Source organism: Macaca nemestrina, chromosome 18 (genome assembly GCF_043159975.1).
Source record: "Macaca nemestrina isolate mMacNem1 chromosome 18, mMacNem.hap1, whole genome shotgun sequence".
Lineage (NCBI taxonomy): Eukaryota > Metazoa > Chordata > Mammalia > Primates > Cercopithecidae > Macaca > Macaca nemestrina.
This window is the reverse complement of record NC_092142.1, coordinates 11,688,045-11,713,587: the sequence shown is the minus strand read 5'-3', so window position 1 is coordinate 11,713,587 and position 25,543 is coordinate 11,688,045. Positions and strand designations below refer to the sequence as shown.

Here is a 25,543-nt window from a genome sequence, read left to right as displayed (position 1 = left end):
AAGTCTATTAAAAAAAAAAAAAAAAAAAAACCCATACAGCATATTAAACAATTTATTAGAGGTAGAATATCAATAATCCAGACGAAAGTCTACAATCATGTCATAACATCATCTAACTCCCTCGATATTTAAAGTCTCAAAAAATTCAGGTATGGGTACTAAGCAGACAGCAGAAACCCAACATTCAAAACAATCACAGCAAAAAGTCATTCCACACAAAAAGACAAAAGAACTCTAAACCAGGAGGCTCACCATGTCTCACCCAAAGTTATGAAGCAGAAGTTTAGCTAATGCCTGAAAGGCGTCCTTTATCTTGATGTTTTTCATTTCAACAAGAAATTCTGAAAACGTCTCAACATCTCTGAGTGGTGGAAGAAGGTATCACCTTCTCTAGCTAGGAAAACGGACAGAGCCGTGTCTAAATGTTTGAGTGGTGTCCGAAGCAGAAAGGGAGCTGTTGTCTTTCAGGGGCCGCCGTGCCTGCCGTTAGGAAATATGCCATTTGACTTGCAAACTGGTTATGGTAGTTGCTGATGAAGAAGAGGAGGAGCCCTGATGTCATTCCTTTTTCACACAGTCTGTCTTCCTGCCCATAACCACACTTTAATCACCACGGGCAATAACCGCGCTTAAATTTTGCATTGTAAAACAGGGATGCAGCAGAAATGGAAAAAGTATCATCACTCATAAAATTTGGAAAATGCAACATGAGACTTCTGTGTTTGAGAGAGAGAGAGAGAATTAACACACACAAACCAGGAAGGAAAAAGAAACACAAGCATCTGCTTTTCATCAGCGAACACAGGCAAAGCAAGGGGCAGCAGAGGCTGTGTCACTGAAGTATCCCAGGACTTAAACATTCCTACATCCGGACTCCTTGGTCAACCAAAGCAAGCCTCTCTGAGAAACTTTTGAAAAATACGCATTGAAAAAATGTCCATGAAATCCACATCATTATAAGCTTCGAAACAGTTTCAGGATTTTGGTTGTTTTTAACGACAGTTCCAACATTATCTAAGGAATATTCTTGTGTAAATCTTCCACTTCCAGTTCCCACATACTTTCATGAATTGGATTATCAGAAAGGTCTGTCATCTTCACAGCCTGTAGGCAGGGCTCAGGGCTGCAGGCCTGAACCACTCCCATCACCATCACATACTTTCCTAGAAAAAGAAGAAAAGCCCATAGTAATGTTCTTTTTTTTCTTTTGAGACAGAGTCTTGCTCTGTCGCCCAGGCTGGAGTGCAATGGTACAATCTCGGCTCATTGCAACCTCCACCTCCTGAGTTTAAGCGATTCTTGTGCCTCAGCCTCCTGAGTAGCTGGGATTACAAGTGCCTGCCCCCACACCTAGCTAACTTTTTTATTTTTAGTAGAGACAGGGTTTCATCTGTTGGCCAGGCTGGTCTTGAACTTCTGACCTCAGGTGATCCACCCACCTTGGTTTCCCAAAGTGCTGGGATTAATAGGCATGAGCCACCGAACCCAGCCATCTTCTTTGGTTTCTGATTTTACTAGGCCAAACAAAACGGTCATGTAAAATGTAATCATGCCCAAAGAATGGAGGCGACGCTCCCATCAGAGTGAGTTATAATTAGCCTGCTCTGAGGTAGGAGCAGAAAACCTTAGCTTTCCTCTAATCCCATTCCTTGCTCAATGCTACAGGGTATGTGACTGGTTTCTGTGCACAGGTCACATCCTCTTTCTACAGACACCCTCTGACCAAGCAAATCCAATTTTCCCTCCACGTTGCCGAAAAGGCTGGGCAGGCAGCCCCCCGCCCCATTGTTCCAACTGCTGAAACCTATCCCTGCCACCTCCTCCAGCACATACAAGCAAATCCACACAAGGGCCGGCTGCCACCGGGATGATCTAATGACATATTAACTGTGACTCTCTTCCCATTCCCTTGGGGAAGTGACTCTCCTTGAAAGCAAAACTTGGCCAGTCTCAACCACACAAAACCCGATTGTGTAAAAGAAAACTCCAAACACTGCAGGAAAGACAGGCCCGGTGCCAGCCCCGCTGCCTGCCCCTGTGAGGCCGCTTTCATTGCACTGTACGCGGGGCCTGGGGCTTTTTTTTTTTTTTTTTTTTTTTTTTTTTTTTTTTTTTTGAGACAGAGTCTCGCTCTGTCGCCCAGGCTGGAGTGCAGTGGCCGGATCTCAGCTCACTGCAAGCTCCGCCTCCCGGGTTTACGCCATTCTCCTGCCTCAGCCTCCCAAATAGCTGGGACTACAGGCGCCCGCCACCTCGCCCGGCTAGTTTTTTTTTTTTTGTATTTTTAGTAGAGACGGGGTTTCACCATGTTAGCCAGGATGGTCTCGATCTCCTGACCTTGTGATCCGCCCGTCTCGGCCTCCCAAAGTGCTGGCATTACAGGCTTGAGCCACCGCGCCCGGCCGGCCTGGGGCTTTGACTGAAGGAAGCCAGGCAAGCTGACCCCTGATTCCGCTGTTCAACCCCAGGCAGGATGTGCTCAGGTATCTCAGAACTCCTCCCCACATTCCACCTGGGTCCATCCGTGACAGAGACTGGTTCTGAAAATGCACTTGCCATTCCCCTCTGAAAGGGCCTAAAGCGCTGGTAGGGTTGGAACCCATAGAAGTAGAATGACTAAAGGCCCAGGAAAAGAAGAACAAGCCCGAGGGCATTCCAACCAGGAGAGGGGAACAGGAGCTCTACTAGGAAGGCACACACAGCCAGCCAGATGAGCGCAAAGGCATGCGATGAGACAAATTGGCCCTGTAGGTTCCACCCACACCCTCTCCCTCTCCAAAGCAGCTCTCCACTGTCTCTCCCTCTCCTTCCCGCATCCCCACGCCGCGGTTGCCATGACCATTCCAATGGCTCTGGCCCATCTCCTGCCAGCTTCCTCCTCTTCGAAACCATCCCCACCCCAATGCTGCAGTCAACATTCTTGAATCCACCTCCTGTCTCCAGAACTCAGTTGATCCAAGCACTATCTAGGTAAGCATGGTTTCTCCGATTCTCCTGCAGACAGACAGCAGCCTGAGGGCAGGAAGAGCTCATTCAACTCGCCTCTTCAGCACCTTAGGTTTATGGAAATAAACTGGATGTTCCAGAGGAAGAGGTGGTAGGGGAACAGCACTAGAGCAGCAGTGAGGTGAGCAGAGTTCAAGGCCATCTTGAAGCAGGCATGTCCTTCCAGACAGCCACTGAGGCTCTATCCTACCTTCCACCGCTGTCTCAGGCTCCCCAAAGGCACGGGGCTCTATCCCCTCCAAGCCTTTGCACAGGCTGTTCCATGGAGCTGCACAATCTCCCGCCACTGCACACTGACAGAGGGTGCCCAACTGTCTCAGTTTTAACACTGCAAGTCCCACATCCCAGGACCCTCTCAGTCCCAGGCAACCCAGGAGGGTTGTTCCTTATAGATAACTCCAATGCATCCTTCAGGGCTGCCTCTTCAAGCGTTCCCTGAGCCCTTAAGCCTGAATCAGCTGTCCCTCCTCTGTGCCACCTCACTCTTGCCTGCAATGTTACTTTGTGTTTTAGTGGCTCGATTACCTCCCTGCCTCCCTGCCTAATGGCAGTGACTCAACTTTGTCAAGCTGGACTCGGTATTAATTAACAAGAGGAAGTGACAGGGCCCCTGCCAGCTGGCATTCAGGCCAGTGGGTATGTCAGACAGGTTCACCAATGCCCATTGGTTCAAACACTGAAGTATTTACTAGATGCCAGGCTTATGCCAGGGCTGAGACCAGACAGGAGACTGTCCCAGCCTGCCTGCAAGGGGCTTTGCCTGCAAACCAACACACCAAGCAGCATGGGTTACATGCTGGGCCAAGGCTAAGGCCAAGGGTTGGCAAACTTTTTCTGTAAAGGGCCAGATAGTAAATATTTTGGGCTTTTCCCGCCACAGGGTCTCTGTCCCAAATACGCAACTCTAGCTGTAGTGGGACAGAGGCCCAAGACGTTCTGTAAATTACCAATGTATTCCAATAAAACTTTACTTATGAACACTGATGCTTGAATTTAATATACTTTTCACACGTCATGATTTTTTTTTTCAATCATTTAAAAATGTAAAATTCCACCATGCGCGGTGGCTCATGCCGGTAGTCCCAGCACTTTGGGAGGCCAGGAGCTCGAGACCAACCAGTCTGGCCAACATGGCGAAACCCCATCTCTACTAGAACTACAACAATTAGCCGGGTGTGGTGGTGCACGCCTGTAATCCCATCTACTCGGGAGGCTGAGGCACAAGAATTGCTTGAACCCAGGAGGTATAGGTTGCAGTGAGCCGTGATTGCATCACTGCACTCCAGCCAGAGAGACAGAGTGAGACTCTGTCTCAAAAACAATAATAGTAATAAATAAAACATTTAACAGCATTTTTAGTTCGCAAGACATGTGAAAAGAGGAGGCCTGTAGTTTGCTGACCCTGTCCTAGACCAACACTGGGGCTGAGGGCAGGAAGAGAGGGAAAGCTGAAGGGTAAGGCGGTCGGGGGAGGGAACAGGAGCATGTGGCAGTAAACAGGTCCCAATGTTTTGCACCTTCACTATGAGCCAAGTGCAGTGTTAAGGCAGTTGTTTACTTACTGAATCCACACAACAGGCAGGAATGATTCACTCCCTTTTACAAAATAGTACAAGTCCAGAAAAGTTAACAGAAGTGCTCCAGGCAGCTCAGCTGGGAAGCGGTGGAGCCAGAAATTCGACCTAAGCCTGTCCCAGACCAATGCAGCTCAGACCAGACCACTGACCTATCTCTAGTTAGACTCCAAGACTGAACAGGAAGGGCCCTTAGGAATGAAGTGATCTTGGCCTGATTTCCCAGGGGAGGGAGCCGAGGTGAGGGAAGGCCCATGGATCCTCAGACCTCCTCAGCTTAGACCTCACATCCTCTAGAAGCCTCCCCGGGCCACTCAGCACCTTGCACATCCTCACGGCTCCCCAGGGGTCAGTGATCCTCTGGGACATTTGCTCACCACCTGTCTCCCAGCAGACTTTATCTGGGTCTCGGCTGCAGCCCAGTACTGCAGGGGGGGCTGATGTACAACACGTGCTCAATTGACATCCCAGGGAACAAGTGAGATGGATGTCCACTGCCTGTCACTCAAGACAATTGGTTCTTGGAGCACTTATGTGTCAGGCACTAGGCCAGATACTGAGGATACCGTTGTCAGGACCACACAGCTGTAGCCCTCCAGTAGCTTGGTCTGGCCCAGTGGTTCTCAAAGTATGGCCCCCAAACACCAGGCATGGTGGTGCAGGCCTGTAGTCCCAGCTACCCAAGGAGGCTGATGCAGGAGAATTGCTTGAGCTCAAGGCCAGCCTGGGCAACACAGTGAGTCCCCTATCTCAAATAAATAAAACATTTAATAAGTCGAAAGTATGGTCCCCAGACCAGTAGCATCAGCATCACCTGGGAGCTGGTTAGAAATGCAAATTTCCAGCCCCACCTGGACCTCATAACTCAGAAACCCTGAAGGTGGGGCCCCAGCCATCCCAGCTTTAGCAAGCCCTCCAGGAGAGACTGATGCACGCTCAAGCTTCAGCATCAATGGTTTAAGACAGGTAGTAGGCAGGGCGCAGCGGCTCACATCTGTAATCCCAGCACTTTGGGAAGCCGAGATGGGCAGATCACTTGAGGCCAGGAGTTCGAGACCAGCCTGGCGAACATGGCAAAACCCAGTCTCTGCTAAAAAATACAAAATTAGCCGGGTGTGGTGGCACACGCCTGTAATTCCAGCTACTCGGAAGGCTGAGGCAGGAGAATCGCTTGAATACGGGAGGTGGAGGCTGCAGTGAGCCGAGGTCGTGCCACTGCACCCCAGCCGGGGCAACAGAGTGAGACTCTGTCTCAAAAAAAAAAAAAAAAAAAAAAAAAAAGAGGCAAACATGAGTGAGCTGCAGCCCAAGACAGTTCAACGAGGAAGTACAGGAAGGTCTCCCGTTCCTAGGGGTTAGGGAGGACTTCCCTGAGAAAGATACATTTGAATTGAGACGTTAAGGATGAGCAGAAGTTTCCCAGGACAGTATTTCCCAAAACTTGATGGCGAACAAGGAAATCAACCGGGGGAGGGGGTTTGTGACAAATGCAGGTGCCTGGGCGCCTCCCCAGAAGATTCCCACTAGAGGTGGGAGAGTCCCAGGAATCTGTATTTGTTGAAGGGACTGCTTATCATCAGATCAACTTCACCGAGGAGGGACCAGGAGGGACCGGAGCAAGGGTACCCAAGCGGGGACCCGCAGGGGCAGAGGCCCGGAGGAGAGGCAGACCCGCCTCGCCCCCGCCCCCGTCGAGTGTCAAGACCGGGATCGAATCCGGCCTCGGCAACTTCCCGGCGGACAGCAGGGAAGAGGACGCCCGGTGAGGCTCGGGCATTACCTGGGACTAGGCAGGGCCGCCCGCGCGGCACCCGCTCCAGGCCGCGGACCGAGAAGTCCCCGCTCGGGTCCCGCAGCCGCGCCTCGCCGCGGTCCGCCATCACTACCCTGCCCTGCATCCACACGGCCGCCAGGTCCAGCGGCCCGCGGCCCGCCGCCGCTCGCGACAGCCGCCACGCGCCCGGGCCGCCCTCCGCGTCGCGCCGCAGCTGCTCCGCCAGCACCTTGAGTGGCGGCGACCTAGGCAGCCGCACCCCCGCGGGGCCGGCTGAGAACGAGTCCGCAGCCGCCGCCATTCCACCTAGCCGCCGCTTTCCCGCCAACTTTGAGAAGCAGCGGGGCCCGGCCCGCAGCCACCAATCAGGAGCGTGCTGGCAGAGCCGGCCAATGGTCGACGTCAGAAGGCGGGACCGCCGGGCGAACCGACCCTCTGGATCAGCGAGGAGTGCGCATGCGTAGATAAAAGTAAATAAACGCTCTCATGAATGAATGGAGAAAATGGGTTAAATGAGAATAAATAATGGAACGCAGAGAGGTAAAGAACTTCCTCTTTCAACGCATCTCAAAATTTGGCGTGCATGCAGATCACCTGCAGAGTATGATTATTCATCTTTACATGGCCTTGTTTTGAGGTTAGTAAATACTGAAACGAATTAAGAGTCTGTGTTTATTGGGAGTGATCAATAATCCAGTCAGGAGATAAAGCTGGGGAGGCAGATGGGGAGAGCTGGCAAACTTGCTCTTTCTTTTATTATTATTTTTATTTATATTTTAATAGCATCAAATAATTTTAAGGTTAATAAAATATATTGCTATTTTCACAAAAGAAATGCACATTTATTATAAAAAAAAAAGAAAAGGAAAAATGTAGAATAAGAAAATAATTGTAAAAGCGGCTTATAGATATCCACTGTTAATTTTGAGGTATATTAGCCTCCAGGTTTTAAAATGTGTGTGCGTGTGTGTGTATTTTTTTTGAGACAGGGTCTCTGTTGGCCAGGATGGAGTGCAGTGGCACAGTGACAGCTCACTACAGCGTTCACCTCCCGGGCGTAGGTGATTCTCCCACCTCAGCCTCCTGAGTAACTAGGACTACAGGCGTGCACCACCACGTCCAGCTAATTTTTGTATTTTTTGTAGAGACAGGGTCTTACCATGTTGCCCAAGGTGGCCTTGAACTCCTGGGATCACGCAATCCTCCCTCCTTGGCCTCCCAAGGTGCTGGGATTACAGGTGTGAACCACCACGCCTGGCCTATTACTGATACATAAATAGTGTTTTGTATATTGTTTTCACTTAATAATGAACATCTTTCAGTATCAGCAAATGTCCATCTGCTTCCTCTTGACTTACTGCATAATACTCGATTTGTCTTATCACATTTTTTTTTTTTTTTTGAGACAGAGTCTTGCTCTGTCGCCCAGGCTGGAGTGCAGTGGTGCGATCCCGGCTCACTGCAAGCTCCGCCTCCCAGGTTCACGCCATTCTCCTGCCTCAGCCTCCTGAGTAGCTGGGACTACAGGCGCCCGCCACCACACCTGGCTAATTTTTTGTATTTTTAGTAGAGACGGGGTTTCACCGTGTTAGCCAGGATGATCTCGATCTCCTGACCTCGTGACCCGCCTGCCTCAGCCTCCCAAAGTGCTGGGATTACAGGCGTGAGCCACCGCTCCTGGCCAAGTCTTATCACATGTTAAACAGATATCCTATAGTTGGACATTAAGGCTATTTCCAATTTTTCACTTTATAAATATAACCACTGTGGACTTATTTAAAAGCTAAATCTTTCTTTTTTTTTGAGATGGAGTCTTGCTCTGTTGCCCAGGCTGGAGTGCAGTGGTGCCATCTCGGCTCACTGCAAGCTCTGCCCCCCGGGTTCATGCCATTCTCCTGCCTCAGCCTCCTGAGTAGCTGGGACTACAGGCGCCCACCACCACATCCGGCTAATTTTTTGTATTTTTTTAGTACTGTGTTAGCCAGGATGGTCTCGATCTCCTGACCTCGTGATCCACCTGTAAAAGCTAAATCTTTGTGCACATCTTTCAAATAAAATTCCCAGGAATTTCTCCCTAAAAATTGGATGTCCCCAGTCAGGAAAGTCCACAAATCCTAAATCAGGCGATCCTTAAACTCAAGGTCAGTTCTTAAGAGAGACTTTGAATTCTCAGGGCCTCCTGCAGTACCAGGCATTCAGAGTATTCACCAAGAGCTTGAATTTTTTTTTTTTTTTTTTTTTGAGACGGAATCTTACTCTGTCACCCAGGCTGGAATGCAGTGGCGCGATCTCACCTCACTGCAACCTCCGCCTCCTGGGTTCAAGTGATTCTCCTGCCTCAGCCCCCTGAGTAGCTGGGACTACAGGTGCACGCCACATGCCTGGCTAATTTTTGTATTTTTTAGTAGAGACGGGGTTTCATCATATTGGCCAGGCTAGTTTCAAATTCCTGACCTCGTGATCTGCCCACCTCAGCCTCCCAAAGTGCTGGGATTACAGGCGTGATCCACCACACCCGGCCAAGAGCTTCATTTTTATAAAATTGAGCCAGGTCCTATTGTAAGAACTTTGTAGGAAGTATCCCATGTACCCCCACAGACCCTGAAAAGACTGTTCTACACAGGTGAGGAAACTGAGGCTTAAGGAAGCCAGGGGACTGGCCCATAGCCTCTATGAGGTTTTGGCCTCTACACCTAATATGGTTTAGCTGTGTCTCCACCCAAATCTCTTGCTGAATTGTACTTTCCATAATCCCCACATACCATGGGAAGGACCCCATGGGAGGTAATTGAATCATGGGGGCGGATACTCCCATGCTGTTCTTGTGATAGTGAGTGAGTTCTCACAAGATCTGATGGTTTTATAAGGTGCTTTTCCCCCTTTGCTCGGCACTTCTTCTTCCTGCCGCCACATAAGACGGACATGTTTGCTTCCCTTTCTGCCATAATTGTAAGTTTCCTGAGGCCTCCCAGCCATGCGGAACTGTGAATCAATTAAACCTCTTTCCTTTATAAACTCCCCAGTCTCGGGTAGTTCTTTATAGCAGTGAGAGAGCTGAGTAATACAACACCTCAACCCTGACCTATAAAGTAACCCGGCTCCTAAGCTGAGAAGGGAGCAGGAACATTAACCAAGAGACAATCCAACCCGTTCATACCCGGTGGGTCCTCACTGACCTTCCCCCAAGGTACCTTAAGGCCAGAGAAGTGATGGGGAAGGGAGTTAGGGTGAAGGCAGAAGCTCCCAGGCTTCTTGTATGAGCCTGGAATTCCCCATCATTGCCTTGGCCTCTAGATTGCCTACCCCACTCCCACAAGCCCAACACCCTGTTGCTGGCAGAGTGGTCTTTTCAAAACAAGTCTGGGCATATCAGCACCGGGTTTATAACACCTTGATGGTGTAATCCACACATCTGGAATGTGAGCTTTCCAGGCAGAGGGAGCTGCACATGGAGGGGCCAGGCAGGGGAGAGAAAGCAAGAAGCATGTAGCAAACTGCCAGTAGTTGAGAGTGGCTGGGACGCAGAGTAGAAATGGAGGACTTCGGATAGATGAGTCTGGTCCTACATAACCTCATTTCTTATCCCCATTTTACAGATGATGAAGCTAAGGTTCAAACCAATGACAAGCCTGAAGCCACATGGCTAGTGAGTGGTAAGAGTCAGAACTCAAACCCAAATTCATCTGACCCCAAACTTCATGTATCTTGAACCACAGGCTCCATCTCACTGTTCACACTCTCACCCACCTCCACCCATCAAAGGTGCCTCTAGACCTTTGCTTGTGTTGTTTGTTCTCTGCCTGACATGCCTCCCTGTCAATCACTCTCAGTTGAAACCTGGCTTAGTCATCAAGTGCCTGCTCACCAGCAAGACCTCTTCTCTTCAGGGAGCCTTTCTTGAGCCCCACAACTGGAATGAACCTCTTCCCTCCAGGCCAGTTTGCCGGTGCCCCTAATCCATGGTTTCCCAACCTCAGCCCTACTGACATTGGGGCTGGATAATCTTTGTCATGGGGGCTGTCCTGTGCACTGCAGGATGTTGAGCAGTATCCCACTCTCCACCCACTAGATACCATGGCACCCTCCTCAAGTTGAAACAACCAAAATATGTCTTCAGACATTGCCACTGTCCCCTAGGGTGCTAAATCACCTCTATGGAGAACCACTGCCCTAAGCTATAATACTCACTGCCCTCTGTTTTGAACCATAAATAGTTGAGTCTGTGTCTATCTTACCAGTAAAGCCTGGGTTCTCAAACTAAGTTGTCAGCAGCAGACAGACAGGTAACCCTGGTGTAGCAGGGGTAAACTGGCTGTCTGATGTCCTGGCAAAAGGGGTCCAGCACACTCAGCCAATGGTTGTCATGCAGGACTGTGGGCCCATTGTTGCTAGATCTGATTTTTCAAGACATTTTCTTTTGTTTTTGTTTTAGATGGAGTCTCACTCTGTCACCCAGGCTGGAGTGCAATGGCACGATCTCAGCTCACTGCAACCTCCACCTCCCAGGTTCAAGTGATTCTCCTGCCTCAGCCTTCCAAGTAGCTGGGATTACAGGCGCCTGCCACCATACCCAGCCAATTTTTTGTATTTTTAGTAGAGATGGGGTTTCACCATGTTGGCCAGGCTGGTCTCGAACTCCCTACCTCAGATGATCCACCTGCCTCGGCCCCCCGAAATGCTGGGATTACAGGTGTGAGCCACCGCACCTGGCTCAAGACATTTTCATATATAATCTCCATGTTTAAAAAAAAATGCTGGCAACGAATTCAATTCTAAAACAAAGGAACAAAAACAAACCTCGTGCCCCTGAAAGTCATCCGTAGACTGATTCTGGCCCATGGGCTTCCAATCTGCAAATTCTCTCTAGAACGTGAGCTCTGCTCCAGGCACCAAGGCAGCCTGCGTGTTCACTAATATGCAGCTCCTTAAATCTCCTGCAAAACACCCAAGGGACTGTAGTGTTTCACCAGCTCCAGGAGTTGTGAAATCGGCATCTTAAATTACAGTCATGAGCAGACAACTGGGGTCTGTTGACACATGTTGGGTAAGCCTCCCCTCTAGGGAGGATTATTCCCCCTCCCCCGCACCACAATCCATCACCCTCACGCTCAGGCCTGAAGCAACCCCGTGTGCCAGCCTCCCCAAGCTCCAGCCCCCCAGTGAGATCAAATATCCTTGGAAGGGGGGCTTCCTGCCACCTGCACCAGTGAGGACAAAGGTAAGGTGATAGGAATTGTAGGCCTTGGCTTTATCCTCCATCTGCCTGTTCACCAGTTCCCAGGCTGATCAGGTCAAAAATGCTTCTGGTTTCCAGAAATAAAGAACCCTACTGCACTAAGAAAAGGGGTTGTTCTGGGCGGGGCGTGGTAGCTCACGCCTGTAATCCCAGCACTTTGGGAGGCTGAGGTGGGTGGATCATATGAGGTGAGGAGTTCGAGACCAGCCTGGCTAACATGGTGAAACCCCATCTCTACTAAAAATACAAAGATTAGCTGGGCCTGATGGCGCATGCCTGTAATTCCAGCTACTTGGGAGGCTGAGGCAGGAGAATTACTTGAACCCAGGAGGTGGAGTTGCAGTGAGCTGAGATCATGCCACTGCACCCCAGCCTGGTCAACAAGAGCAAAACTCTGTCTTGAAGGAAAAAAAAAAAAAAGAAACTGGGTTGTTCTGGAAGGGTATCCATACAGTGACATCTTTGTAATAGCAAAGGCTGTTATTAGCTGAGCCCTTACTATGTGCCAAGCACCATGCCAGGCACTTCATGTGCAGAGACTCAGTTACTCCTCATGACAACCCTAAGAAGTAGATACTTTTCCTTTTTTTTTTTTTTTTTTTTTTGAGACAGAGTCTCGCTCTGTCGCCCAGGATGGAGTGCAGTGGCGCGATCTTGGCTCACTGCAAGCTCCACTTCCCAGGTTCATGCCATTCTCCTGCCTCAGCTACTTTTTTAATACTTTTAGTAGAGTTGAGGTTTCACCGTGTTAGCCAGGATGGTCTCGATCTCCTGACCTCGTGATCTGCCCGCCTCGGCCTCCCAAAGTGCTGGGATTACAGGCAAGAGCCACCGCATCCGGCCAGTAGATACTTTTCTTATGCCCAATTTAGAGATGAGGACATTGAGGCTTGGACAGGTGATGTGACCTACCCCAGACCACACAGCTAGGAGGAGGTAGAGCCAGGAACCAATCCTTACCCTGGGAACCCTTACAAAGGGTTCTTCTCAGGTGTCTCAATGATCAGGATGGTGGTTCTTAACATAACGTCTTACCCACTATCCTGGATTGGCACCATGGAAGAATACTCTGGGAAATTTCTTTTTGAAATACAGGTTTTATGAAAACACACACACACACACACATACACACACACACACACACACACATTTTGAACTGTGTTTAATGAAATGCCTGCCAAAGTATGCAAAGGGGCAGTGGATGGATGTCTCTTACTTTGGATGCAACTTACTTTGAAATGCAACAAGAAATAAGGTGGATGGATGGGTGGACAGAGGGAGGGACAGGTGGCTACAGCTGAGATAAGGCAACTAGAGTCAGCTGTTCATTGTGGAATCCGCATGGTGGGTGATTGGTGTTCACTGCACAGTTCTTTCAATAACGCAACATCTGGGAAGAACTGTAGGTCCCAGGGCCGCAGCACAGCCTTCCAGCATTGGTATATCTGGGGGTGGGACCCTAGAATGATTCTGGGGCCCAGCCCTCCCCCACTCAGTGACAAGCAAACTTCCTGCTGTCGCACTCACAGAGTATCACCAGGTCATGTGAAAGCCGATGCATCTTGGCCTCAAGAGGTGCCCTTTTTTGTCCACTTCACGCAGGCCCAGGGCTGGGCTCCAGGGAGCGTGGCTAGAATAGGGTAAAGTCACACCTCAGTGCCTGATGACTGACACTCCCGGGCCTCTGCACCGATGGTGATGTCTGCTGTCCACGGCACACTGCCATGGTGTGAACAGAATGTTTGTGCCCTCTCCCCCCAAATTCCTATGTTCCACTGTATATGGTTAACTATAATTTATTGCATAGTCTCAAAAAACTAGAAGAGACTGGATGTGGTGGCTCATGCCTGTAATCCCAGCACTTTGGGAGGCCAAGGTGGGCAGGAGTGACCTCAGGAGTTTAAGACCAGCCTGGCAAACATGGTGAAACCCCATCTCTACTAAAAATACAAAAGTTAGCTGGGCGTGGTGGTGGGTACCTGTGATCCCAGCTACTCAGGAGGCTTGGGCAGGAGAATCGCTTGAACCTGGGAGGCGGAGGCTGCAGTGAGCCAAGATTGTGCTCCTGCACTCCAGTCTGGGCAACAAGAGCAACACTCCGTCTCAAAAAAAAAAAAAAAAAAAGGAAAAAATATAAGAAGAAAATTTTAAAAAGGGAAAGAAAAAGAAAGTTAATTCCCAATGTGAAAGTGTTAGGAGGTAGGTCTTTTGTGAGGTGGTTAAGTCTCATGAATAAGGGTGGAGCCCTCATGAATGGGATTAGCGTCCTTTTAAGAGGGGTCCCCGGAGAGCTCTTTTACCCCTTCCACCTTGTGAAGACACAGTAAGCCAGAATTTGAGTCCTTACCAGACCCTGAATCTCCCAGTGCCTTGATCTTGGACTTCCCACCTCCAGAACTATGAGCAGCCTGGGCACAGTGGCTCACACCTGTAATCCCAGCACTTTGGGAGGCTGAGGTGGGAAGATCATATGAGCCCAGGAGGTAGAGACTGCAGTGAGCTGTGACTGCACCACTGCACTACAGCCTAGGCAACAGAGCAAGACCCCCATCTCAAAAAGAAATTATGAGCAATACATTTCTGTTGTAAGTTACCTAGTCTATGGTATTTTGTTTTAAAGCCTAAACTGACTGTTACACATTTCCAGCTCTCTGGAGGAGGCTTTAAGCACAACCTACATCTTGCATATGATAATAACAGTAATGCTTCCTCTACTACTATAGGCCAAGCACGCTGCTAGCCGCTATGGTATATTCCAGCTCATTTCATCCAAAAATCCCTGCCAGAGACCTACTTCTGCCCTAACCCTAACCCTTTATAGGAGAAAAATAAACTGAGGCTCAAAAAGGCACTAAGCCTACAATAATCAAACCTGTGTGGTACTGACATAAGAAAAGACATATATAGGCCAGGCGCGGTGGCTCAAGCCTGTAATCCCAGCACTTTGGGAGGCCGAGACGGGCGGATCACGAAGTCAAGAGATCGAGACCATCCTGCCTAACACGGTGAAACCCCGTCTCTGCTAAAAAATACAAAAAACTAGCTGGGCGAGGTGGCGGGCGCCTGTAGTCCCAGCTACTCGGGAGGCTGAGGCAGGAGAATGGCGTAAACCCTGGAGACGGAGCTTGCAGTGAGCTGAGATCCGGCCACTGCACTCCAGCCTGGGTGACAGAGCGAGATTCCATCTCAAAAAAAAAAAAAAAAAAAATTATAGAAAGGCACGTACATACCCAGAACAGAATCCCATCTCCACGCAAATGACAAAGTGTCACAGGTGGTGGCCCAGCTGGAAAACACTTGTTTCCTCTTCAGGGACTTCAGTCAAGAAAGCCCAGTAATACCTAAGTTAACTACCAAGGAGAAGAGGGAGTGGAGAATGACTGCTTAATGGATACAGAGTTTCCTTTGGGAACGATGAAAATGTTTTCCAACTAAAGAGAGGTGGCAGTTGCACAACGCTGGAAATGTACTAAACACCACTGAATTGTTCATTTCAAATTCGTAAATGTTATGTTATGTGAGTTTCACTTCCACTTATTAAAAATGGGTTCCAGGCCAGGCTCACGCCTATAATCCCAACATTTTGGGAGGCCAATGCGGGAGGATCGCTTGAGCCCAGCAGTTCAAGACCAGGCTGGGTAACAGAGGGAGACCCCCGTCTCTACAAAAAATTAACAAATTAGCTGGGCATGGTGGTGTGTGCCTGTAGTCCCAGCTACTCCGAAGGCTGAGGTGGTAGGATCACTTGAGTCTAGGAAGTTGAGGCTGCAGTGAGCTGTGATCATGCAATTGCACTGCAGCTTGGATGACAGAGCAAGACCCTGTCTCTAAACAAAATAAGTAAATAAGAAAGGTTCGATCCCCACCCCCCATCCCCCCACCCCACCCCCATCAAAATAGTATCCAGGGGTAACTGTGCCCTAAATCCACCCCCAGGCAATTCAGGCCCTTGGAGAGGTTAAGTAACTTACTCAAGGTCACACAGCCAGGAAGAGGTTGGCGCTGAAATCAGCCTGCCTTCAAAGCTCCAGTTCTTTCTACTGCAGACAGGGAAGAAAATGGGGTAAATGTTGCCCATGCCTTTCTCTCCAGGGAATTCCTCAGGGACTCCTTCCCCCTGGAGCAGTGTGACTTTATTTACATAAAAACTCTTCCAGGGACATCAACAAGAAATGCAGACCAGTACCAGTATACTGTTGTACCTGTAACAGACCCTTTTGCTCAAAATAACCACAATTCTGTGAAAGTGGAAGTGTTCTAGAAAATCGAGACGAAGCATCACTCCACGTGTTTGCACAGAAAGAAACAAACCTTCTCAGAAGTGCACTGAATCCAAACGCCTGACTTCACAGGGAAGGAAGGAAAAGCGGGGGACATGAGACATTGAAATGCACCCCCAGGGCAGCAGGGACATTTTTTTGAGTGAGTTTGGGATGGGGTTAGGTGGGAGGCAGGGGGACAGACAAAATAAACACCTGCCAAAGCCCCAAAGCAGTTTCTCCAACCCAGAATGCCCTGACCACCAGTGGGGGTAGTTTCCCAACTGTCCTGGTAAGAGGTTTTCTGGGGGGCCTGACCCTCATTCGAAGTTCACTGAAGCATACAGCACCCCTGCATCGGAGATTACTTCTGAGGGACTCAAACCTCAGCCTTGCAAAACAGCAACACTTGAGTGAACCCAGCTGGAGATAAAGGAAGTGTGAGTCAGCCCAAGAATTTCTTTTAAAAGGCCGAGTGAAGGAGGCCACAGCTGCTGGACTGGGAGACAGAATTTGCATGAGGCTGGGGCTGGGCTCTGGGCGTCAACCCACAGATGTCCTCAGGGATCTGTGAGCAGAGAGGCCTGGCTGCAAAGGGTCTGGAGGACAGCCCTTCTGCTAAGGTGTCTGCTCCCAGGGCAGAGGGCATGGGGGAGCTGGAGGAAGCTGGGCTCCAGGAGGGGTGGCCAGGTAAGTCCTTGGGCCAGTAAGGAAGAAGTCCAACTGTGTACAAATATTACCTCTGAGCCACACCACTACCCTGCCAGGAGGTTTAATGTGGTCCCATTTTACAGAGGGGAAGACTGAGTCTGATTTCTTCACTCAACAAGTGCTCATTGAATGCCTGGGATGCAGCAGTGAACAAAACCAACAAAGAACTGCTTTTATAGAGTTTATAATCTGGTGAAGGATGAGGAGAGAACAAGAGACAGTTTCGGGTGCTGAGCACATGCGGATGAAGAAAATAAACCAGGAGGGATGGGGAGAGGGGCTTATCTGCGCAGGCACCCTCAGCTGAGACCTGAATGACGAGAAGGGGCTGGTGGCCTGGGAAGGGCACTCCCACAGAGGGAATGACGAATGCTAAGGCCCTGAAGCAGGAGTGACCTTGTGTGTATGAGGAACAGAAAGGCCAGTATGGGTGCGCAGTGATGGGGGAGCAGTCAGTGATGCGGTCAAGAGGTCAGTGAGGCAAGATCAGGTAGAGACTCACAGACCACTTAAAGGAATTTGGATTTTGTTCTAAATGCATCAGGAATGCGCATTTTCGGGGTGGCGGGGGCGGGGGTGTGGGGAGACAGAGAGGAGTCTGGGTGCAGTGGCTCATGTCTGTAATCTCAGCACTTTAGGAGGCCAAAGTGGGAGGATCACTTGCGGTCAGGAGATCGAGACCAGCCTGGCCAACATGGCAAAACCCCGTCTCTACTAAAAATACAAAAATTAGTCGGGCGTGGTGGTGAGTGGCCTATAATCCCATCTACTTGACAGGGTGGGCTAGGAGAATCACTTGAACCCGGCAGGTGTTTGCACTCCAGCCTGGGCAACAGAGGAAGATTCCATCTCAATAAATAAATAAATAAATAAAAGAGAGAAAGAGAGAAAAAGAGAGAGACATGATGAGATTTTCGTTTTCAGTAGACGCCCCTGGCTGGCTACATGGAGACTGGGTTGTGGGGGCAGAGGACTGGAGAGACTAGCCAGGAAGCTGCAGCTGTGGTTTCACTCTACTCCTCACAGCCTGATGAGGGGAGACAAAGACAGAAGTCAAGGATGGACTTGGTTTGGGGCTTGAACGACTGGGTCCATGCAGGTGTCCTTGCCCGAGACAAGGATAGTTTGAGCCAGGGCACCCAGCCGGAGCTTTCCCCCGTGCCGCCCACCCCACAGAAGACCCGGAGTGTTCATGCCGGCATCAAGGACCTCCACGCCCCTCCCTCCTCTTGCCTCTCCATTTTGACCTCACACTGCTCCCCGCAGCCAAAGAGCTCTTCCCCCTCTCTCCTGACATGCCTATGCTCGGTCCTAGCTCCAGACCTTTGCTCAGGCTGCTCCTGCCTGAGGGCCCTTCCTCCTTCCTCCTCCCTTGGCCTGAGCGGAGGCCTGAGAAAGGCTTTACAGAGCAGTGGCTCTCAAGCTAGCACCTGCCTGGATTTGAATTCCAGCGCGACCACCTCCTAGCACGTGATCCTAAGCACCTTCCTTAACAGGACTTAATTTCTTCATCTGCCAAATAAGAGTGAAAACGTAAGTGCTGACCATGTGGGGGTAGCTGCAGGATTAAAGAAGCAGCACTCATTCGTTTCACTCTGGGAACAAGAGAAATGTCAACCATGGTTAGCCAGTGTTATTTCAGGCACAGAAATGGCCTGAGGGGCTGGGCACGGGGGCCCACGCCTGTAATCCCAGCACTTTGGGAGGCTGAGGCGGGAGGATTACTAGAGCTCAGGAATTCGAGACCAGCCTGGGCAACATAGGGAAACCCTGTTTCTAGAAAAAAATTTAAAAATTAGCCAGGTGTGGTGGTGCACACCTGTGGTCCCAGCTACTCTGGAGGCTGAGGTAGGAGAATCACTTGAGCCTGAGAGATCGAAGCTGCAGTAAGTGGTGACTGCACCACTGCACTCCACCTGGGCAACAGAGCAAGACCCTGTCTCAAAAAATAAAATATAAAATATAAAATTTTTAAAAGCATGGGGAAGCAACCGCTCTTTACTATCTCATATGGCTACATGCAAAGTGAAAAGGCTCTGGCCCACCGGGAGGGCTGTCTCCTTCATGGCCAAGTCTCCAGAGCCTCCCAGTGTCTACCCACTGGACAGAGGAATGGCCACAAGCACGCAATCATCCCTGCCCCCTGCAAGGACTTCCTACTCAGCTTTTACAGGACGGGACCCGAAGCCCAGAGTGACACTGTGGATATGCCATGGGTGGTTCCTTCCCAAGTCTTTCTGGCCAGCAGGGTCCTGGTGACACCTGAGATTCTGGGTAGAGACTCATGTTTTGCGTGAAATGCAACAGGGACTCTTTGGAGGGTTTTAAGAGAGACAGAGGAGAGGCATGATCTGATTTTCACTTTCAGTACAATGAAGGTGAACCCACATTTCCCAGGGCAGGTCTACCCTGGCCAGTCCTAGTAATGTCACTTCCCTCAGACTCCCATGGGTGGCTTCAGGCCAAAAATGCCAGGGATGGTGGGGCCTGTGGCCGGCTGGGGACCAGGTGTCCTGCTTTCACCTACATCCCCTCTACACCCTGCAGCCAGAGGCTTGAAAGGGGGAAGCCATAGGTCAGACCAAGCCTAGGCTGTGGTGCCCACCGCCACTGCTGTGGGATGTCTGCTGGAAAATGAGACCATGAGGTTTACAGGAATTGGAACCTCTGACTAGCACTGAATGTGAAAGCAAGACTCACACGCATGCACACTCAGGCAGATGCAGACACAAGCAGACACACAGAGCAGACACAAGCAGCACATTCGCTTACATACACATAAGCATATATACATGCATATACACACACATGCATGTGCATGACTGCATACACAGGTGTGCATACACTCCTCCACTCATGCAGACACTCTGAGGCGCAGGCACACAGACGCAAAGGCTCCCAGACCCCTCTCACGTGGTCTGCCCACTTACAGCTGTAGGCTTGCTCTCCCTAGACCTCGGGCCCACAGACATTCCCAGCTCCTGCCTAGAGATACACCCACTTTCCACCAGTGGAAACACACACACTCACACACACCCAAAAGCCCAGGCCCATGGCCTCCAAGCAGCACCGCACACACAACACAGCTGCTTGTACATGCGCACCATCTCACAAGCCTGCCAGACCACACAGCTGTGCACACATGCACACGAGTGCACACCAACATCCCTTGTCTTTCTCTCTCTCTCTCAGAGTTCACAGAGGTCAGCCTCAGAAACAGAGAACACCTGGCTCAGCCCACTGTGACTGCAGCCAGTGGCACTTTCTGGGCCCCTTGCTGCCCCAGCCTTACCCGGCATCAAAGTCCACACTCCTGGATTCCACTGAAGTGTGCCCTCGGCCAGGAACACTCTTCTGCCTGCTCTTCCCCCTCTCCCAACATGCCAAATTGCCAGCTCTCCCCTGCCTGTCCAACCAGGAAGCTCCCAGCAGTCACAGGGCACTAAAGTGTGGGGGGACCTGGGCCAGCTTGTACTCCTCCACAAAAGTCTTAACCTCTCTGGACCTCAGAGTCCTCTTTACTAAAATGAAGGTCATTATCAGCATCAGACAAACTCTATTTCCTTGAGAGGGGTTTCATGTCCGGCCAGGCACATAGTAGGGGCTCAGGAAAAAGCTCATTAAAAGAATAACAATGGGCCTGGCATGGTGGCTCACACCTGTAATCCCAGCATTTTGGAAGACCAATGAGGGAGGACTGCTTGAGCCCAGGAGTTCAAGATCAACCTGGGCAACAAAGTAAGACTGTCTCTATAAATAAAGACTGTCTCTATAAAATAAAATAGGCCGGGCATGGCGGCTCACACCTGTAATCCCAGCCCTTTGGGAGGCCAAGGTGGGTGGATCACTTGAGGTCGTGAGTCTGAGACCACCCTGGTCAACATGGTGAAACTCTATCTCTACCAAAAACACAAAAATTAGCTGGGCATGGTGGTGGACGCCTGTAATCCGAGCTACTTAGGAGGTTGAGGCACGAAAATTGCTTAAACCCACAACAGGGAGGTTGCAGTGAGCCGAGGTTGTGCCACTGCACTCCAGCCCGGGTGACAGAGCGAGACTCTGGCTCAAAAAAATAATAATAAAATAAAATAATTTGAAATTTGAAATGCTCAGCATACCATGTTTGTAATCCCAGCACTCTGGGAGGCCGAAGTGGGGGTACTGCTTAAGCCTAGGAGTTGAGACCAGCTTGAACAACATAGCAAGACCTCATCTATACAAATAATAATAAACTTAGTTGGGTGTGGTGGCATGAGCCTGTGGTCCCAGCTGCTTGGGAGCCTGGGCAGTCAAGGCTGCAGTGAGCCATGATTGCATCACTGCATTCCAGCCTGGGCAACACAGCAAGACCCCATCTCTATAGATAGATAGATAGATAGATAGATAGATAGATAGATAGATAGATAAATAGACAGACAGATAATAAACCAATGACAATGAAGTCCACGACAGACTGAGACCCTGCCATGTTTAAAGAACCCTGTGAACCCTCCCAGCAAACCTAGCAGGTGAGAGGGCTCCCATCTCCCAGAAGAAACAGGCCCAGAGGGCAACGATGTCTTGTTCAAGGTCACTGGGGTCTGCAGCAGAGCTCATGCCTCTTGATCCCAGCCCAGTGCATCAGTCAAGGGAGGCAGCTCCAGGCATAAACTTGCCGGGGCCTGCCCAGTGCAGTTCTGGGAGTCCCCCAGCCCACTGCACTCCCCACAGGTACTGAGGGGTCCCTGGCCAGCTGGTGTCAGGGACCAGTGAGCAGGGGACCCAGGAGCTGCATGGTGGGCACAGAGGTGAAGACACAGAGGCCCAGAGAGGGGAGGGGTTTTACCCAGGGTGTCAGTTTCCCGAGGCCGCAAGTAACAAGTCATGAACTCAGTGGCTTAAAACAATAGAACTTGATTCTCTTGCAGTTCTGAAGGTCAGAAGTCTGAAGTCAAGGCTTCAGCAGGGCCCTGCTTCTTCCAGCTTCTGGTGGCTCCAGGCATTCCTTGGCTTGGAACTGTGTGATTCCAGCCTCTGCCTCCATCTGCACAGGGCCTCCTCCCCTCCATGTCTATGTCCCAGATCTCCCTCTGCCTCTCTCTTCCAGGGACACCTCACACTGGATTTGGGGTCCACCCATGTTCTCGTTTTCAGATCCTCAGATCCTTAATTTAATGACATCTGCAAAGACCCTTCTTCTAAATAAGGTCACAGTCACAGGTTCTGGGGGTTTAGAACGTGGATTTATCTCTTTGGGAACACTTTTAATGGTCCCTGGAATGTTTTAACCTGGAAAGCCAGCAGCAGTGCCAGGCACAGCTCTTCCCTCATCCGAGCCTTGATCTGGGATCTCATTAAGAAGACCAGGGCTGGGCCAACAGAGAGCCGGGAGCCTCCTGGCCTCCTTGGAATCCTGGCCTTGCCTCTTACTTGCTGTGGGACCTCAGGCAAGTAACTCAGCCTCTCTGTGCCTGTCTCTTCATCTGTAAAATGGGGATGACAGTTCTTACCTCATAAGGGAAATTAAATGAGTTGATGTAAAACGTCAGAACAATGGCTGCCTGGAACCTAGGAAGCTCTCAACAAAAATTTGATAGATCGATACAGAAAATGGTGTCTGGGCCAGGCGTGGTGGCTCATGCCTGTAATCCCAGTACTTCGGGAGGCTGAGGCAGGTGGATCATCTGAGGTCAAGGGTTCAAGATCAGCCTGGCCAACATGGTGAAACCCCATCTTTACTAAAAATACAAAAAATTATCCGGGCATGGTGGTGGGAGCCTGGAATTCCAGCTACTCCGGAGGCTGAGACAGGAGAATTGCTTGAATCCGGGAGGCGGAAGCTGCAGTGAGCCAACTCACACCATTTACTCCAGCCTGGGCAACAAGAACAAAACTACATCTCAGAAAAAAGAAAAGAAAATCGTGTCTAGACACCCTGGACCCTCAGTAAGTGCTAATGCTGCCTGAGGAACTGGCCATCTTCCGGAAAATTCCTCACCAAGCATCTCTCTGGATTCCCCTCCTCACACCTTTGGCCTCCTGGAGAGAGACAGTGGAGGTCACCATCTTGTCAGATGGGAACACAGCCCTGGAAGTGGGGGAGCCCCAGACCTCGTATCCTGGCCCCAATTGAAGGTCCCATGTGACGGGTCCCAGAATGGGTTTGATCCCTGATGTCTTCAAAGGAAAAAGAGAAACTAGAACAAGTGAGTAGGTTTTTCATAAAGGAGAAGCTCATCTGGGGCACAGGAGAGCAGAGAGTGTTGGAATGCATGTATATGTGCATGTATGTGTATATGCAAGTGTGCATGTGCATATACATGCATGTATATATGCATGTAAGCATGTGTGTATGCATGTATGTGCACATGCATGTATGTGTGTGTGTATATGCATGTGTGTATGTGTATGCATACATATATGTATGTGTATATGCATGTAAGTGCATATGTGTGTATGCATGTGTATATATGTACACATGTACGTGTATATACATGTATGTGTATGTGCATGTGTGTGTGCACATGTGCGTGCACCTATGTATGTTTGCATGTGTGTATGGTTTTTTTAGAGATGAGAGCTTGTTGTGTTATCCAAGGTGGTCTTGAACTCCTAGCCTCAAGGGATCCTCCAGCCTTGGCCTCCCAAGGTGCTGGGATTACAAGCAGACCCATCCTGCTCAGCCCCCATTAGGAGCCGTTCTTGAAGGGTGGCCTGGGGCCAGCAGCACTGGCACCCCCTGGGGACAGGTGAGGAATGCCCATTCTCAGGTCCACCTGGCTACTGGAGCTCCAGGTGGGTGCTGCAGGTGACACTGGTGCCTATGGATGCTTGAGGACCACTGGTCTTGGGGGTGCAAAGTACAGACGGGGGAGCCAGCCCCTGAGGACTTGAACCCCAGATCTGCCACCTCACAGGTGCATGGCTACTTCTTGTCCCCGGGCCTGCATCTCTCAATGAGTTCTTAAGCATCCAGAGCCGCATTTGGCATTTCAGGGACCAGCTTCCATCTGATGATAGCAGCTGACACACGTGCATCAGCTAATTATCTTTCCTTCAAGGAAGGGATGAAAACCATAGATAATATTTGGTTCCTTTGCAACTCCATGTTTGGCAAATTTCAGCCTCCCCAGTAGCTGGGACTACAGGCGCCCGCCACTGCGCCCGGCTAGTTTTTTTGTATTTTTAGTAGAGACGGGGTTTCACCGTGTTAGCCAGGATGGTCTCGATCTCCTGACCTCGTGATCTGCCTGTCTCGGCCTCCCAAAGTGCTGGGATTACAGGCGTGAGCCACTGCGCCCGGCTTGTAAATTTTTAAAATTGGTAGTTAACTCTATCAATCCCTCCATACAGCAGCCCCCAACCTTTTTGGCACCAGGGACCAGTTTCTTTTCTTTTTACCTTTTTTTTTTTTTTTTTTTTAGATGGAGTCTCCCTCTGTCATCCAGGCTGGAGTGCAGTGGCACGATCTTGGCTCACTGCAACCTCCACCACCCAGGTTCAAGTGATTCTCCTGCCTCAGCCTCTGGAGTAGCTGGGATTACAGGTGTCCGCCATCACGCCCAGCTAATTTTTGTATTTTTAGTAGAGATGGGGTTTCACCATGTTGGCCAGATGGTCTCAAACTCCTGACCTCAGGTGATCCACCCACTTCAGCCTCCCAAAGTGCTGGGATTACGGGTGTGAGCCACTGCACCTGGCCCAGGGACCAGCTTTGTAGAAGACAATTTTTCCATGGGCTGGTGGGTAGGGGATGGTTTCAGGATGATTCAAGCATATTACACTTACTGTGCACTTTATTTCTGTTATTACATTGTAATATATAATGAAATAATGATACAACTCACCATCATTTAGAATCACCGGGAGCCCTGAGCTTGTTTTCCTGCAACTAGACGGTCCCTTCTGGGGACGATGGGAGACAGTGACAGATCGGCAGGCATTAGATTCTCATAAGGAGCACACACAACCTAGATCCCTCGCATGCGCAGTTCACAGTAGGGTTTGCATTCGTATGAGACTCTACTGCTGCCGCCAATCTGACAGAAGGCGGAGCTCAGGCGGTGATGTGAGTCATGGGAAGTGGCTATAACACAGATGAAGCTTCACTCACTTACCTGCTCACCTCCTGCTGTGCAGCCCGGTTACTAACAGGCCACAGATGAGTACTGGTCTGTGACCGGGGGTTTGGGAACCCCTGCCTCCATGTTTATATTTTTAAGTCTGCTGATCTTTGAAATCCTCAAAGCAGGGAACCAGTGCTGAACAGATCTGAGGTTACTATGGCTCTGTCACAAGTGGGTAAGCTGAGGCTCCCTGACCCACCCCCACCCCCGGAGGCACAGGAGCTTGCTCTTTGGACCCTCCTTGCACTGCCCCCACAGGAAAGAACCCTTGATGTCCACGGAAATATTGCTGAGCTGGCCCTGGCAAGGAAATAGGAATGGGGTGCTCTGGGACCTGGGCCATCCCCAGGCTCCTGCAATTCCTCAGAGCCTCCCCTGCACAGTGGGGACTGCCAGGGAGCCAGAACACGACCGGCCTTGGGTCTGAAAAGGTGCTGCTGGGATACTCACAGCAACAACTGCAGGAATACCGGGCACCATTCATGCTTGTTGGCTCTGTGCCAAGGGCTTGGTATTCAAGGCCTGCTCTGCAAAGGGAGGATGGCACCACCACAGCTCACGGCAGCCTCGACCTCCCAGGCTCAGGCGATCCTCCCACCTCGGCCTCTAGAGTAGCTGGGACTACAGGCATGTCCCACCACTCCTGCCTAATTAAAAAAAAAAAAAAGTATATATATAGTAGAGTCAGGGCTATGTTCCCCAGGCTGGTCTCGAACTCCGGGGCTCAAGCATTCCTCCGGCCTCAGTCTCCCAAAGTGCTGGAATAACAGGGGTGAGCCACCACCCCTGGCTGACATCCCCATTTTTATAGCAGAGGAAACTAAGGCTCAGAGAACTGAAGCTATGGGCCCAAGATCACAAAACCATTAAGAGGCAGA

At 50.3% G+C, this 25,543-nt stretch overlaps 1 protein-coding gene and 1 non-coding gene across 4 annotated transcripts in view; both read right to left on the bottom strand.

The window, feature by feature from the left end:
* LOC105467764 (uncharacterized) overlaps positions 1-25,543 on the bottom strand; it is a 142,700-nt gene that overhangs the window by 47,703 nt on the left and 69,454 nt on the right. For 2 of the 3 annotated variants that reach the window (XR_011616309.1, XR_011616311.1), the window contains 6 exons: positions 25,116-25,312; positions 24,387-24,625; positions 15,562-15,630; positions 14,821-14,940; positions 13,118-13,220; positions 11,152-11,288 (listed from right to left, as the gene is read on the bottom strand). This is a non-coding gene — a transcript (uncharacterized protein). The remainder of the gene's footprint in view (positions 1-11,151; positions 11,289-13,117; positions 13,221-14,820; positions 14,941-15,561; positions 15,631-24,386; positions 24,626-25,115; positions 25,313-25,543) is intronic. The other variant, XR_011616310.1, reaches the window with a different exon arrangement.
* Positions 37-8,195, bottom strand: LOC139355278 (RecQ mediated genome instability 2). Its single transcript, XM_011717465.3, has 2 exons — positions 6,361-8,195; positions 37-1,163 (listed from the first exon to the last, which is right to left on the bottom strand). The coding sequence occupies exons 1-2, from the start codon at positions 6,653-6,655 to the stop codon at positions 1,015-1,017; spliced, it is 444 nt and encodes a 147-aa protein (XP_011715767.1). The 5' UTR covers positions 6,656-8,195; the 3' UTR covers positions 37-1,014.

Bases quoted from the DNA above. Each gene is read 5' to 3' on its own strand.
- LOC139355278 (XM_011717465.3), bottom strand. From the start codon at position 6,655: ATGGCGGCGGCTGCGGACTCGTTCTCAGCCGGCCCCGCGGGGGTGCGG. The intron at 1,164-6,360 runs GTAATGCCCGAG...TTCTTTTTCTAG, and splicing joins GCGGCCCTGCCTAGTCCCAG to GAAAGTATGTGATGGTGATG.